This window comes from Neolamprologus brichardi, chromosome 9 (assembly GCF_056152115.1).
Source record: "Neolamprologus brichardi isolate AB-2024 chromosome 9, ASM5615211v1, whole genome shotgun sequence".
Taxonomy (NCBI): Eukaryota; Metazoa; Chordata; class Actinopteri; order Cichliformes; family Cichlidae; genus Neolamprologus; species Neolamprologus brichardi.
The window spans coordinates 25,785,324-25,801,154 of record NC_142112.1 but is presented as its reverse complement, the minus strand read 5'-3'; the positions used below and the strand labels follow the sequence as shown (position 1 = coordinate 25,801,154).

General features: G+C 42.3%; 1 protein-coding gene across 2 annotated transcripts in view; it reads left to right on the top strand.

The window, feature by feature from the left end:
* Positions 1 to 15,091, top strand: part of ptprn2 (protein tyrosine phosphatase receptor type N2) — a 148,569-nt gene extending 133,478 nt beyond the window's left edge. For both annotated transcript variants that reach the window (XM_035909648.2, XM_006795053.3), the window contains exons 16-22: positions 1,871 to 1,948; positions 4,932 to 5,051; positions 5,862 to 6,028; positions 8,577 to 8,630; positions 9,632 to 9,696; positions 11,599 to 11,672; positions 13,651 to 15,091. In XM_035909648.2, coding sequence (XP_035765541.2) covers positions 1,871 to 1,948; positions 4,932 to 5,051; positions 5,862 to 6,028; positions 8,577 to 8,630; positions 9,632 to 9,696; positions 11,599 to 11,672; positions 13,651 to 13,722 — 630 coding nt within the window. In that variant the 3' untranslated portion in view covers positions 13,723 to 15,091. The remainder of the gene's footprint in view (positions 1 to 1,870; positions 1,949 to 4,931; positions 5,052 to 5,861; positions 6,029 to 8,576; positions 8,631 to 9,631; positions 9,697 to 11,598; positions 11,673 to 13,650) is intronic.
* The last annotated feature ends 740 nt before the right edge of the window (positions 15,092 to 15,831 follow it).

The window sequence follows — 15,831 nt, the reverse complement described above, 5'->3', positions numbered from 1 at the left end:
AACCAAAATCTCCAAAATAATCATTTACACAACGAATGATTTTCAACAGCTGGCGTCTGACAATGCTGCTTCTGTTGAGGTTGAGTTACATTTACGTCACTGCCTGGGAGTAGATTTAAATAAACAAAACAATTTAATGCACTTAATCCACCGAAAAAGTACAGAAAATAGATTCCAAACTCTTGGATTAATAACAAAGAAGTTGATTTTTCTTAACAATTCAACTAAACTTGCGTGCTTGTTTTTTTTTATCAGCTTTTCAAAGCATTAGGAATTAATCCTGTCGTTCAGGATATTAAGCATGAGAGAAGTGTCATGGTAGTATTAGAGCCATGGAGAAATCCTCCATAATTATTTTTCCTTTTAAGGGTGCGTGTCAAGGTCCATGAGCGAGACAAATGAGCTTAAGAAATGTGCAAAGATGTGAAATGAGAAAACTAGATCTTTAACATTTAAGGCCATGTCAAGTGTCCTTGACAATTTGTTCTTCAGCATAAAAAAGGGATTTCATAAAAAATCAAAACGCCATTAAAGTCGACCCTGTCGCTTGCTGTCACTGTGATGTTCAGCTTGAAGGTGTCTCCCTCTCTCCCAGTTAGATTTAAGGGCGGTGCTGCAAAAAAAAGCACTCAGTTCCATTGGTGGATGTCAGTCAGTGGAAGATTAATTAAGCAATGACTCAATTATACCATCCATTCGCCCGCCTATCCAATTCAGGGGGGCAGGAGACGATCCCAGCAGGGTAGCTTGATGGGATACACCCTAAATTGATCACCAGTCTGGGCTAACAGAGAGAAATAGGCCATTCATGCTCACATTTAAACCTTCAGCCAGCTAACCAAGAAGAGGTTTGAACCCAAAACTTTCTTACTGCAGGGAAGCAGTGCTGAGCACCAGCGTCAATTTTTAAAAACACCTGCACTCTTTAGAAAGTCTGCAACATTTGATATTATTCGTGCAAAAAATACAGCACTGTTTGAGTCATCTATCATTATGATGTCAAACATACATTAAGAATGATTTGTGAATCTTTCCCTTCAAAGTAAGTCACCATGTTCCCCACTGGTATGCCTGACACGAGAGGTTAACCATAGAAACTTAATTCAGTAAAATCTGATTGCTGATTTTATTTTCATTCAAATCTCAATCACATCCCTCAAACTGTGTCCTTATGTCCCCACCTGAGCATCCAGGCAGTGTCGCGTTTCATGTAGATACACAGCTAAGCATGAAAAAGAAAGAGCTCTGAAAGCAGCTCATCAAGTCTTTGAGGGCACAAAGATATTGTAAGAGTGAAAAATAGCGACAGCAAATTGAAGTTATTTTGCAAATTTCAGGTTAGTTGGAAATACGATTTTTCACTAATCCCCTTGAGAAGCTACAGGATCTTTCTTCATAACATATATAGCTTTTAAAAAGAGAGGTTCAGTTATTTGCTCGCATAGAAAATCGTTGAATATGAGTTGTTGCGTTCAACATTAGAGCTGCCTGTTGCCTAGCAGATAAAGAGGAAAGTTCAAGGTCCAAATCTATTTAAAAGAGTGATTTTTTAAAAAACATTTTTTAGCTACAAACCTATCCTTCAAATATGTGTTCAGCTTGTGTTAATATGCACATTTTTCCAGCGAACAGCATGCAGTTACTTCCATGTCCCAGTTTCCTCTAATCACCCCCGTAATAATACTCGCATCCTGAATACGACAGGGTTTGCAGGAGGAATGAAAGCCAAGTGTTTTCATCAATAGATGCTGATCTCATTTCGTTTCTGCATCCAGATGGACGATTTCATGGAAGTCTTAACCAGACAATATGTTTTCATCCACCAGTCACCAACCACACTTTATGTCACACTCTGTTCCCTCTCTCCCAGATGGACCATGACCCTCGCAACCCTACTTACATCGCGTCGCAGGGTCCCCTAGCTTCCACCGTGGCAGACTTCTGGCAGGTAAAACTCTATTAACTGTCCATCCTTCATCTTTTTATTTGTTTGTGTCTACAGCTGTGAGGGAAGAACCACAGCAGAGGTACTCAGTTTCTGACCCAGAGGTTTTATTTGGTTTTCCAACTAGTGAGTGTCCAAGAAAGGCGTGTCAAGATTACTGTGGTGGATCAGAGAGGAAATCAAGCTGAACACACCAACACTAAACACGTTTTTGTGCATTTAGAGTGAGTTAAACTATACCAAGGATATCCTTACTGCTAATAATATAGAATCCTTAAGTTTATTTAGAAATCATAAAAGATGCTCCTTTGCTGTTTCCACTGGCACAATGCCAGAGCTTAATCTAGAACTGGTCCCACTCATTTTTACTATTAAAAGACCAGTGCTGGTGCCAAAAAGCTGGCTACGTGAGGGTCTCCACTAGAAATCCAACAATAATTGGCATATTCAGCTCGCAGATTCTGTAAGCCACGGGTCTCAAACCTGCAGAAATGTGTGCAGAATTGGCACCACGTTGGTGCAAAAGAGGTCGTTGTATTCCCATTTTTCCTTGGATTTGCCAGATTTCTATCTGTATCCAAGTGATCCAAGTGTGATCCCTAATTTGATGTCTTTTTAATGGTGTCACTTTGCCCCAAATGTAAGCAAGCAAAGGTGAGAAAACTCCTGAAATTGTAGCCCATAGTCACTTCTCACCCCACAAACTTCCTGTTTACACACTGGAAAGAGCGATAGGAGCCGTGGCTCCAGCACAGCATAATCATCCCTCAAACAGAGGTAAGATGAAGGGTAATTGTATATTTTTAGGAAAAATGCATGCTTACATTCAAATGTAATGTTATTTCATGAGAGGCACAAACTTGGTAGAGAAGTAATGGTGCTGCTGCTGCTCCTACTCATCAATCAAAAAGTGTCAGCAGCTGAATATGTACACAAGACCTGAAGCTTTTTAGTTTTATATAAGGATCTAGTTATACACGCCTCAGGAGACCTAATGTTATTTAAAATAATCCTGATATTTGCTCATATTAGTGGGGCTTTTCCCCCTCAAGCCTATTTTGCATTCTTTTCCATGTCCATAAATGTCAGCCTGTAATCAATCAGCAGATTTAGGCTATTGTAAAACGTGTCAACTTGTGCGGAAGTGTGCCTTAAATGATGCATGGTTGCCAAATGGCAGTCTTATGTGTTAATAGGACAGCACTGTTGTAATTAGTGGGCCCATCACCTCCATATGGTGAAGTAACTCCAGCTAGCCGTGACCAGGATGTAAAAGTGTGGCGCATAAATCCTGACAGACCAGCTGGCCCTGCACTCTGCACTCTGCATCTTGTACTGAGCGGATACTCATTTTGAATCATTATGATAGTGCTGACTTTGTGTTTGCACAGACGTTGGAGGCTGCTCGCGATTTGTGCGGTGGGTGGAGAAGCCAAGCTTAGCATGGTCTGGTGCTGTACACCAAACAGAATATTTACTTGTTGTAAAATGACTTCTTAAACCTCCCCACACGCTTTGCCCTCATGTGGTGTTTAAACTAATTAAAAAAAGAAAAACTCAGAGGCTTTTATCTGAAAATTCCACATTAATTGCCACATCAGCTGAAATAGGAATAAAATGTGCCTCAAATTAATAAGGCGTTAATTATAATTTTGTTTTTTTCTCGTATGTCTGCTAGTTTGTTTGTTTGCTTGTTTTTTTTCCCGTACAGGTGAATAAATCCATTTCCATTATCTAATGCTACTTAGCCATTAACTCATCTTTAAATCTTTCCCAATTAAGCAAAAATAATAGAAAATTAGCCACACGTTGACACGCTGAACATCAGCTCTGTGTCTGGGAATGCTTAGCAGCCATTCATTATTCAGTATGGTTAACCTTGGATTGTGGCATGAGGGAAAAACACACTCTTTACCCCATTAAAAGTAAACAAACGGGGGTAACACTGGCAACTCATGCAAATGGACCGTGCAGGAGTGCAAATCTTTTGCTGTGTCCTATCTAATCCACACCGGCCCCAGGCAGTGCTCTGAAAGGCAGCTCTGCTCTAATCCTCCACTTCTCATTCCTCCATCCCTTCATCCGTTGCCCCTCCATCTATCTCCACCTCCCTAGCTATTACCTTAGCTCTGCTGGGCCTTCCTCCCCTCCTTCTCAGAATGCAAAAAAAAAAAGAAGCCATGCATGAGTTCACAGAGGCACAACTCAGGTCATTTTCAGGCTTTTTTTCCGTTTGTTTTTTTGTCTATGCAAATCAAGTATAGCTGGTGTATGTTTTTTTTTTGGAGCTTGTAAATTGCTAATCCCATTACAAAAACAAAAAAAGGAAGATAGGAGGTGGAAAATATGAATCCTACCATCAAATATTTGCTAAATTGTACAAGACTAAATGGATAATAACCCCTCCCCCCCCCCCACACACACACACACACACATTATCACCTTGCCTAATCTCATCACATCCTGGCACAGTTGGCACAGTTGGCGTGTAATGTGTCCACTGGGCTGGATCACAGAAGCTTGTGATTAGTGTATAGTCAAGGCCATTGTGTTTTTATAGCAATCATAAAACCCACGTTTCCTCCTCATTTTCCTAATGGCTGCCGTGGGCCTGTTTTGTTTTTTTTTCCAAGGACACATTAGGTTGTGATAAGATGAAATGGAGCATCAGAGCAGTAGATGTTGTGATCTCGCTCAGACGACTGAGAGCGTGAGAGAGAGGGCGACACATGACGCGCCCTCCCGCTGCTCGAGCCCAACATTTATCATTTGTCACACACGGAGAGGTGACATTTATTCATACTTCCTGGATGAAGATTAAGAAATCAATTTCTCTGTAATACAACGCTGCCGTGTATCAGTAACGCTCGACGCGCTGCTCTCAGTGCTGCGGGTTAGCTACACATTAGGGCCACTGGAACGTCACATATGAAAGGGTTTGTCGTCTCAGGGTGTGACTGATGGGTGTCTCTTTTCTGGCGTGTAGATGGTGTGGGAGAGCGGCTGCGTCGTCATCGTCATGCTGACCCCGCTGTCGGAGAATGGAGTGAAGCAGTGCCACCACTACTGGCCCGACGAGGGATCCGACGTCTACCACATATACGAGGTGATTGAGAAAGAGGTTAAACAGAAGGGTCACGAAAGACATGTTTTCCTACTTCAGCTGGTGTCTAACCACGCAGTTAGGTTTGGATTTTACGCGCTGAAATTTGTATGAAGAGTAGCAATCAAAAAAGGGTGAAAAAGAGCAAGCTATGGGGGTAAAAATCTCCAAAAGTAAAGAGAAGCATTAAAAAATAAGACAAATCTATTCATATTATTCTTAAAACTCCATGCTAAGCGGTAGCATTTATAAACTGTGGTAGCAGTATGAGAGCCTGTCCCTCCAGGATCTTAGACCTAAAATAATAAAGGGTTATAAAACATACTAATCTCTTATTTTATCATAATAATACCAACAATAACAATGCCCCAGTTCAATCAAAATGGCCAAATTATTCCCACGTGCTTTGGTGCCTTAGTCACATCTCATTTCACCACAAAATGTTTCTAATTTAATAGCAGGAAGCACACAAAACTGTGATTCCTGTATTATTTTCTATTAGGGAAATTCTGGGATGACACCAATACTGATGTTTCACAGTCACAACCCCGCCTTCATCAATCGTTACACCGTCTTTGAATATTTAGCCTGGGTGGAAGCGATGTGATGCAATAGATGACAAATCGCCCACTGACACCAAAACCATCCCATTTGCTGACAGGCTGAGATCATTATTATGTCTGTGAGTTACACCGGTGAATGAAAACTGAAATATTTGGCATAAAACAAACCTTCTATAAGAAGGTGTCCATGTTCCTCATTTCCTTCCTTAACCTAACATCACATTTTGCTTTTCTCTTTGTCTGCGTTTAGGTGAATTTGGTGTCTGAGCACATCTGGTGTGAGGACTTCCTGGTACGGAGCTTCTACCTGAAGAACCTGCAGACTAACGAGACCCGCACCGTCACTCAGTTCCACTTCCTGTCCTGGATGGACCGTGGGATCCCCAGCTCAGCCAGGACCCTCTTAGACTTCCGCAGGTAGAGTGGAGATCCAGCCGGTTGGTCCTCAAACAAACACTGCAGCTCAGCAGATTTTCAGACAGATTTCCACCTTTTTTTTTTCCTAAGCAGCCTTTGTCCCGAGCTTGTTCTTAATCACCCTCCCTTATATTCTGTATTCTGTCAGCGCCTCTCTGGTCCCTCTCCCTTTTGCCCCACTGCCTTTTGGTGTCCTAGAGAATGGCTGTTCTAATAAGGACTGTGTTTCTGTACTATCCCTTTCATCTTGGGCCTATTTCCCTCACCTCCCTCCAGCACATGTGATGCAGCAAATTAACAGCCCCGCACTGCCTGGCTTGGCTTGGGAAGAAAAGAAAGAAAGAAAGGAAAAAAAAAACACCACCTAATTCAAACACCCAATTAAACGAGAGCTGTCTCACTAAAAACATGGGAGAGGGGGAAAGCTAGTGACTGAATAACCTTACTCTGTTTTCCATATAATATGTTCTGGCAGAAGAGCGGCAGTAGCACCTCTGGGAATACCCAGGAGGGATAGGAAAAGCCCTCCACGCAAGAATAGATGCATCTGATTTGTAGATGGAAGCCTGTCCCTCTGGTTTGTTATGCAGATGACAGAAAAAGAGGAGCTGTAGTTTTATCGTGTCATCCTCTCTCGACAGAGTTGCTGCCATTCTTCCAAATTAATCTGCTTGCAGTTAGCTACGTTTAAGACACTACTGTAATGGTTTCTCTTGTGTTTTGATTACATATACACTGTTTGCCCTGCTGTTGAGATCTCCCTCACGCTTAATTTGCCGTGATTGAACTCTGATAATGCTGCTGAAGGTTATTGGGAATCTAAAGCTCTCTGGCGATTCAGAGGTCTCAGATCCGCACGATGCACTCAACACTCACGGTTTTGTGGTTTTGGCCAACTCTGTATTTTGCGGTTGCCAGTGTCATTTTTGTGATGTTGCAGCTAGTAATATGAGCCCAGTTGCATAGTCACAAAAGTGATCATTGGAAACTGTGTCTCCTCAGCCAGGCCTGTGCACAAACTGTCTTTCTCTCACTCCACTCTCAGTCTTCCTCCTCCACCTTCTCCTCCTCCTCCTACTCTGCCTCACACTGTTCCTTCCTCTGGCTTGCATGGGAACTCCAACAGTCTCTGTATGCTGTTACACTGAAGGCGTGTTCTGATTTAGTCATACTTCCGATATCAAACAAGATTATTAAAATGTATGCATTAGTATGCAATGGGATTTCACATAAAACTGCAAAGAAAAAAAGCATCTAAAAGAAAACACTTCTACTCCCAAATAAGCATCGAATTATATTGCAAAGAGTTCTATCATGTCCAATTTTTTAGCACATGTATTTTAATAAACTTTAAGTCACCAAGTATGGAGGACCAAATGTGGCAAAACAAACAAAATATGCCATTAAATGCACCAAAATAAACCTATAAGATTTTTACTTTTCTTGGGCATTTTTTTTAACCTTTGTATTAATATCCATATTTATTCACTTATTTGTGTTATTTTATGTATTTTATTATTATTAATAATATTAATATTAATTAATATTTTGTTTTTTGATCAATTTTGACTTATTCTCAGATTTTAACTCGTTGATAATCTTCATCAGATTTCCATAAATCACTGTTTTGGCAAAGAGGGCATCAAAAATAATGAATATTTATTTATTTATTTTAATTTTAATTGGGGTTTTTTTTTGGGGGGGGGGGGGGGGGGGGCTGTAATTTTGGCTGCTTTGGTCCTCTATAATTGTAACCTTCACAGATAAACAGCACAGCTCACAATGATGTTAAGTCAAACACACCTGTGCTTTTCAATACTGGTAAACATGTTAAGTACTATTAAGAATTTTGGTCACAAATGCAGCATTCACATGGCAAAGCTACAAAAATATAGCACAAGCTATCAATATTTATATTCATGCAAAACATTATACTTACTATATGAAACATATTAGTGCACGCAAGCTTAGATCAGCTATAGATACCATGAGATACTTCTCATTTTGTCACTGAAAGGTGGGAAACGAGAGGAAATGGAAAGACGCGGAAGCTCTCGGTGTAGTCAGTTTCCATGGCAACGGCGGGGTGTGAAAAGGCTCGTTGGCCTTCGCCGTGCCTGTGGTGTATAACATTCGTAATTGGCTCGGGTTAATGCGTCGGCGGTCGGCAAATCACAACATCGCACCACCACATCCATCACCCACATGTCACAATAACGCCGCCTGAAATGATGCTCAATTTATTTACGAGGGTGCGACACAGATTCTCTCTCTCTGCGCTCAAATTAACGGGATTGATTGACATGAGGGAGCGTCTTTCGTGGTTGTGTTTGGCCCTTTGATTATTGCCGTCATTAATTTCGTCCAGGCCACAGCGCCCCAAGTCCCTCACAAGTCACATTTGTTTTGATTATTATTGTTATTATTCAAGAAAAAGAAATAAATAAAAGAATTGTTTCCTGAATCGATGTAGCAGCTAGTGCACTTAAGACAGCTTAATGCCAAACTTGCAATGACAATAACTTTTCTCTCTTTTTTTTTATTTCAGAAAGGTTAACAAGTGCTACAGAGGTCGATCTTGCCCGATAATTGTCCACTGCAGGCAAGTATAACCGTTTGAACCCTGTGACAGCGGCTGACCCTGCTGCTTTGGGACAGAGAGTGTTTGTCATGGCCTATGTGTTGGAGGAGAGAGGCTGTTTACTTAAACCCGCTCAGTCCATTCACTCTATCTGGTTCCACCGGAGCTGCTGTTTATTCCACTCACTGTGTTCTTATGTAAATAACATGGCACAGCCGAATACACTCCCATTTCCCATTTGGTTGAGTTAGTTAACTGGCCTTGATTGGTTCGTATTAAACACCAGGTATCTGTCTGGTCACTTTTAATAGTCACATCCTGTTAAGTCATGTGTGGGGCCAGTAAGCCTGCTCTCCCTCTGAAGGAGCTGTATGGACTGAGTGTCTAGCAGTGGATTAATGAAGCTGTGGTGCTCGGGCCGCTCTCCTGTTTTATTGGCTTTGCCTTTATTAGAGCGATGTCCACGCCTTGTTTGCAATTAACATGCAGAGCCGCTGAATGGCCGGTGGGCACAAAGGAAGCCTTTTCATGGGGCTATCTCTGGAGTAATGGAAAAGCAAGGCTCTCCAAAAAGCTGTTCTCGAACCGCCCCTGGCCTCTCAACCTCTCCTCTGCTCCTGAGGTGCATGCATTTAAAAGCCTTTGTCCCCAGTGTGCCTTAGAAAACCCAATCCCCTCTCTCCAATTGCCATGCAGCTCTCAAGACCACATGCACGCTTGTGTGCAAAGGTTTAACATAATCACATTCATTGCATCATCAAATATTCAGATCTGCTCAGGTATTTTTGCAAGAATGTTAAGTGTGATTATTGATTTTTATCCACCACGTGACGCTCGAACAGAGAAACGCACGTCTGTGTGCTCGGGCTAATTTGTGCTTAAACATACTCGACAGTCTTTGCGCAGATGCAGATGTAAATGAGCAATTTGTTTCCTTATAAGAAAAACACTCTGAGATTAAAGCATCTCACTCTGCCGCCTTAATGATCTCTCTCTCTCTCTCTCTCTGTGACTCTCTGCAGTGATGGAGCTGGCAGGAGTGGGACTTACATTCTGATTGACATGGTCCTCAATAGGATGGCTAAAGGTAACGATCAATGGCTTCCCTTTCACTCTTTCTGCTTGAAGTGTTGCCCCGGCAACACTAAAGCCTCTCATTTTCCACAGAGGGTCTTGGGGATGCATTAGAGGGTGACTTTTTCTGAGGCCTGGAAAGGCAGCGAAGACCGAAGCCGTGGAGAGGAGTGGAGAGAGCAGAACAAAGAGAAAACAGAGAAAAGGGAAATGAGAAAGGAACCCACATTAGTAATTATCTATTTAAGCTACCTCCACGCCACGCTGACCTGCTTCAGCAGCTGCGACATGAATTTAGATAGCACATGCATGGAAATAAAATGTTTAAAGGCAAAATACATTTTAAATCAGAATCTGCAATTTGCTCCAGTGGTTTGAATCAATATTTAATATTTAATGGCAGCATTGTGCTTATTGAATTTGATTTGATTTATTCTTAGCGGTCTGCAGCTTTCGCTCTAATTTCACTCTGAGAATTGTTGACATTTGTTCCCGCTTGATACCGATGTAAACCATAAACTGTGAACATCATCAGCGTGTCAGTCATTTGGACTTCAGGCTGTGTTTGTTGTCTCTAATATAATCACAAATTTTAGTACTTTATATTAAAAACGGCCAAAAAAAACAACAGGAAAATGACCCTTGTGGTGTGGATGTGTCATTACATGTAAAACAGGAAGAGTCTGAGGATGGATTTGTGTTTTTAATCTCGCTGTGACAAAGAAAACTCCAGAGTGTTCATGAATAAAAATAATGCTCAGTTAGCTTTGTCTATTGAGTTCTTTTGAGACATAAACATCTATTGTTGTGCACCTTAAGCCCCCCCCCTCCCCCGTAAGTTAGCCTGCCCTTTATCCTTTGACCTCTGCCCTCGCCACCTGCTCACCCTCCCCCTGCAATCCAGCTCCATTAGAGCAGGTTAGACGGACGCAGACCTTCCCCTCACGTCTCTGGAAAACAGCACTAAGTTCATGTAGTTCGGTGATGAATTCGCTGTTGTCCGTGCTGATGAAAGGTGCCACTCGGCCTCTTTTAACCCTTTCTTTTCTGCTCTTGAACCAGATATATAAAATGTACATAATCTCGCTCTCCAAAGCTTTTTTTTCTTTTCTCTGAGAGCCTCTCTGCAGCCTAACTTTGGAATTCAGCCCATCTAAGACATGAAAGTCTTGTCAAAGCACTGGAGCACTTTGAGTACTAAGTCCAGCCGCATTAAATCCCGCTTTTTCTGTCTCTTTCTCGCTCACCCACACGCATACATACATTCACACTCTTGCTCCATCTCCTTTGCTTCCTTTCTTTGCCTCACTTTGAAAACCATCTTGAGAGTTCAGGGGCTCTCTCCCTTTTTCTCTCTCCGGGTTTTGCTCTCTACATCTCTCTATGTCAGTTTCCCCAAATGAGCTCTGGCATGCTGCTCGCAATCCATAAATCTGAAAGTGGAATAAGATTTCCAGATTAACTTCACAGACTCGTGAAGCCAAAACAGGCTCAACAGCAGCTGATCCCTGCTGAAGGCAGGCAACTGTTGCATGGGTTAATCATCAGAATGACTGCTGCAGATCTGCTATAAATCATTGTAATTAATTTGCTGATATGTGCACGTGCACACTCTTGGATATTAGTGGACTGCCTACATGGACATCATCTAAACCGGTTTTTGAACACGACTCTCACATGGAAGCCAGTGTGTGGTGTGTTTGAATGCATTATTGCACCAGGGCCCAAAAATATCCTCTTGCATATTTTATCGAGAAACAGTCAGTGGCTCTTGTCCAAGTCTTTCGAGGGATGAATGTAATAATTTTCAATCGCTGCGCTCTTCCAAAGGGAGCCCAGTATAAAGAGAGATTGACAGATGTGAGCTGGATTACTCCACTGCTTTGAACTCAGTCCAATTTTCGGTCTGTTGCAGGTGCTAAAGAGATTGATATTGCCGCTACCCTGGAGCACTTGAGAGACCAGAGAGCTGGCATGGTCCAGACAAAGGTAAGGTCCCCAGCTTTGAGTTAGAGAAGTGTGTGTAGGGGGGAGGGGGGGAGGAGCAGAGAAAGGAGAGCGGGAGGAGGGTTTGCAGCCATTCAAGACCAAGTATTGTCTGTTTCACGTGCACATGGGATCATTTCTGGGGAAACGATGGGGTAACTGATAACTGCGTCAGGATTAGAACGACATTATCTTGTAAAACAATAAGTCCACATTTCATGAGCCGCAAAAATAAAAGGATGGCCAAGATGTCTCACAGAAACATTTTTCAAACTGCAGCATTGTAAGATTCATGACTTGAGCATGTAATATCTCAAATTTCAAAAGAAATGTCCATCAGAAAGTGTGAACCAGAACGTGGACAATATACAACCAAATAAAATAGACATGAGAAGATATTGAGTCAGTTTTTAGGAGGAATCAGTTGATATTGCAAAAAAAATGGCAACCAGTAATCAAAAATGTTCTCTTAGATTGTCTTCGTCTCATACAGCATCTGTCTGTAGTCCAAACAGTTCCTAACACAGCGGTCGTTCACCTCTCACTATTATGTGGAGCAGTTTAGGGTGTGAACAAAGCGTTTCCTCTTATCCACTAATGCAAATAATAGGGAGGAAGGCTCTTTTGTTTCTCTCTTGTAATTGGAAAGGGATAATAATAATAAAAATAATAAAGGCGAACTTCCACGCAGAGCCGGGTGATAATATTTATGGACTCCGGTGCTATGCTAACAGACTCGAGTGTTCCTCGATGGTTCATTAATGCTGCTTTTACGGCCCTGCTCTGCTCAGCGCAGGAAAGCACTCTCTGCTTTTTCTTCTCTTCAAAAGAGTCTAAGTGAAATTATATCAGACTATTGTTGATTCCACTTTGTGGCTTCATACTGGGTCTACACAGAAATTACGTTGTAATGAGGTATGAAATTCAGAGTTAGGTTTCGACGATTGAGCAACCAGTCGTGTTCTTTTTTGTTTTTCCCTCCTCTTCGTGATGCTGCCGTTTTATTTTTGGACAAAGCTCACAAAAGGGGCATTAAATTCTCCCCTTACTCTGGTTACTAATTTCTGACAGACATCAACACGCAGTAATTACAACATGTGTGACGGGGTTTTTTTCCCTTCCTCACTAACATCCGTTTGTGATCTGTCGAGCAGAGATTGATCTCCCCCCAGTGGCGTAAAGGTGAACAGCGTGCACAAACCCTCATATTTAGAAGTATCTTAGTTTTTTTCTCTTCCAATGCACAAAACTTTCAACCTAACTTGGGAATAGATGTGGGCACCTGTAACTGCGATGGAGATAAACATGGATGTACTTACATATTTTCTGGCCCCATCACAACTTCAGAAGACACATAAAAATAGAAAACATCGGCACTCCAGATAATCTCCACTGCAAAGCGAGAGGCACGGTCACCAGTGACTCCTCTGTATTGATTTAGCCTATCCTCAGGCCAGACTATGGCAGCCTGTGTGTTGACACATCTAAAGGCTGTTCCCTCCAAACTCCTACGTACCTTTTCTCTGTGAGAGGACCCCGTGGCCCCTCAGCCTGGAGAGAGGAGAGGAATATAAAAACACCAGGTCCATGGGGCAAACATCAATCGGCCCCTTTTGCGCTCCTCGGGGAAAACTATGAGTCGGTTTCGCAAACAAATGCACACTCAAACGCACGCGCGCACATACACACAGGCGAGCAGAGAAAGCTGAGAGACAGCTTGACTCAAAAGCTCCATTTTAAGACACACCTGGCTGGATCGATGCTGGTCCCGGCTGCTCACACACTTTAAGTTGAAAGCTTGGAGAGAGGCTCACCTTCACCTCTAGATTGTGGCCAAGCACATCAGGGGCAGGGTCGGGAGCTGCCAGTCATTCTGAAATGCCATTCCACTTGGTCACACAGTAAAACTTTTATCCTTCCTTTTCCTTCCCTGCATCCTTTCCTCCTCCCCCTCCTCCTCATCCTCCTTCCCCCTCCTCAGGAGCAGTTTGAGTTCGCGCTGACAGCCGTGGCAGAAGAGGTGAACGCCATCCTGAAAGCACTTCCTCAGTGAAGGCATCGCAACCCACTACCCCCACCACCTCACACCCAACACACACACACACACATATGCTTTCCTCTCGCTCGCTGAGCACCGGTTTCCTCTGCCCACTCAAGACTGACATCTCTCTCTGGCCTGCCTTCTCCTCGCTCTGTTTCTCCCTCTTCTCCCTCTGCCTCCTCTTCACCTCTATATATACTGTATACTTATGAATGTCGTGCCAGATATCTCAGCTGGATCCATATACACAAAATTTCCCTCAGCGTACGGCCGCTGATCCGCGGTCAGTCGGTGCTGTCTGATCAGCGGCCGCGCTGGGAGATTTTTTTTGTCAGTATGAACCCCGGTCCTCTCTAACTGTGACGTTGTTTTTTTGAACATACCATCCTAGTGCCACTGACGAGATGTTTACGTGATGTCAAGTGAAGATTTTTGTTCCAAAATGAGCAAAAAAAAAAGAAAAAAACTGATGCAAAAAGCTTAGAAAATGATCTCCGGCACAATTAAAACATGCTACGGTAAGGCTGCAACTAACAGTTATTTTCCCGATTAATCGCTCAGTTTAGGAAATGTTGATAAAAAAAAGAAAATGTATTTTTTTAATATGACTAACAGTCTGAAATCTTGAGATATAAATCATTGTTTTATCAGAGAAAGGTTTTATTGGCATTTCTTTTCTTCTTCTTCTTTTTGCTTTCTCCACCAACTAATCACTGCAGCTCTAAACTATAGTGCTATGTAAAGTAAATGAACTTCCTGCCTGTAAAACCCGTATTATTGTACAGATTATATCCTCTAAATGAATCGATGTAGCTCGTTACACGTTTCTCCTCTGTGATCTGAATCAGCTACTACATCGTGTGTACAGACGTTGAAGCGTGTGCGTTGTTGTACTTTGGGTCGAGACATCTCACTGTCGTTCTAAACCGCAGGTTATCCGACTCCGAGCCCCCCACACGTCATGATTGTTGTGAAACACATCAGCTGTTCTCTTATTCCTCATTGTATTGTTTTTACATTGGACGCCACCAACTGTTTGTTGCATAAACATCTCTGTTAACAGTAAATGTGAAATATACTAACTGAGATAGTTATTGCTTCTATTTAGAAATACTGTCATGCTGTATGGATAGTAATAATATATTTAAGAAGACCTTATATTGGGATTGTTGCTAAATTTCTTTGTCCCTCCATCACTGGTATGGTATATTGTGACATTTTGTGCAACATGAGCGATTAATCCCTCCATGTATAGACGACGAATGACTTTATGAAAACTTACATAGTGCTATTGAAGATGTATACTGAGAGCCTCAATGAGAACTATATATTTTGTGTGAGAAGTAATATTCAGATTGATAATAAATCCGAACGGACCATACCGCTCTGCCGCCTCGTGTGTGATGTTACGTCTGCTACACTCGCGCACGCACAAACAGCAGCGAGAAGGCCGCCCTCACAGCCAGAGTCACTTGATTGAATGGCGGCCTTGGTAAAGTCACAGAGAAAAAGCTACACGGTGCTCCCCGAGGGTTTGTATCTGGGAGAGAGTCGCAGGTTTGTACAGATGAAATGTTTGGTTCACCAGCTCTGTCAGCGGAGAAAGTGGCTGGGATTTGAAATGAAATCAGTCATGTATTTCACCCACTGAGGTCCTCCTGCAATATTACAGAGGGGAGAAAGTTCAGTCAGTCAGAGTCCACCTCAATCAGTGTTTACTGGAGGATGCCACGTTCAGCTAATTGACAACAGACAGCCTCTTTTCTTATTTTTGTGTGTTTTGTCTGCAGTTTCTCTTGTTGCAGGGCTTTGTCTGTCTGCTGTTAGAAATGGGAGGTGGTGTACAATCTGTTATTAGACCATAATCGCTGCAAACAGCTGCACCTGCAAACAATGGCTGATAAAACTGTCTCAAAGAGTCTTTTGTGAAGACAAATTTGCTCCTAATATACGACAGTCACACAGTCGTAAGTGTGCCTTTCGGGGTATTTTCAATCATTTGTGTTTTCTTTCTTATATTAACGCAAATTGGTGACACGCTAAATCTTTAAGGGAGCCCTTCAAGAATCATTTGATGCCAAACTAAACGACACAGACTGGATTAAAAATCTTTAAAATTTC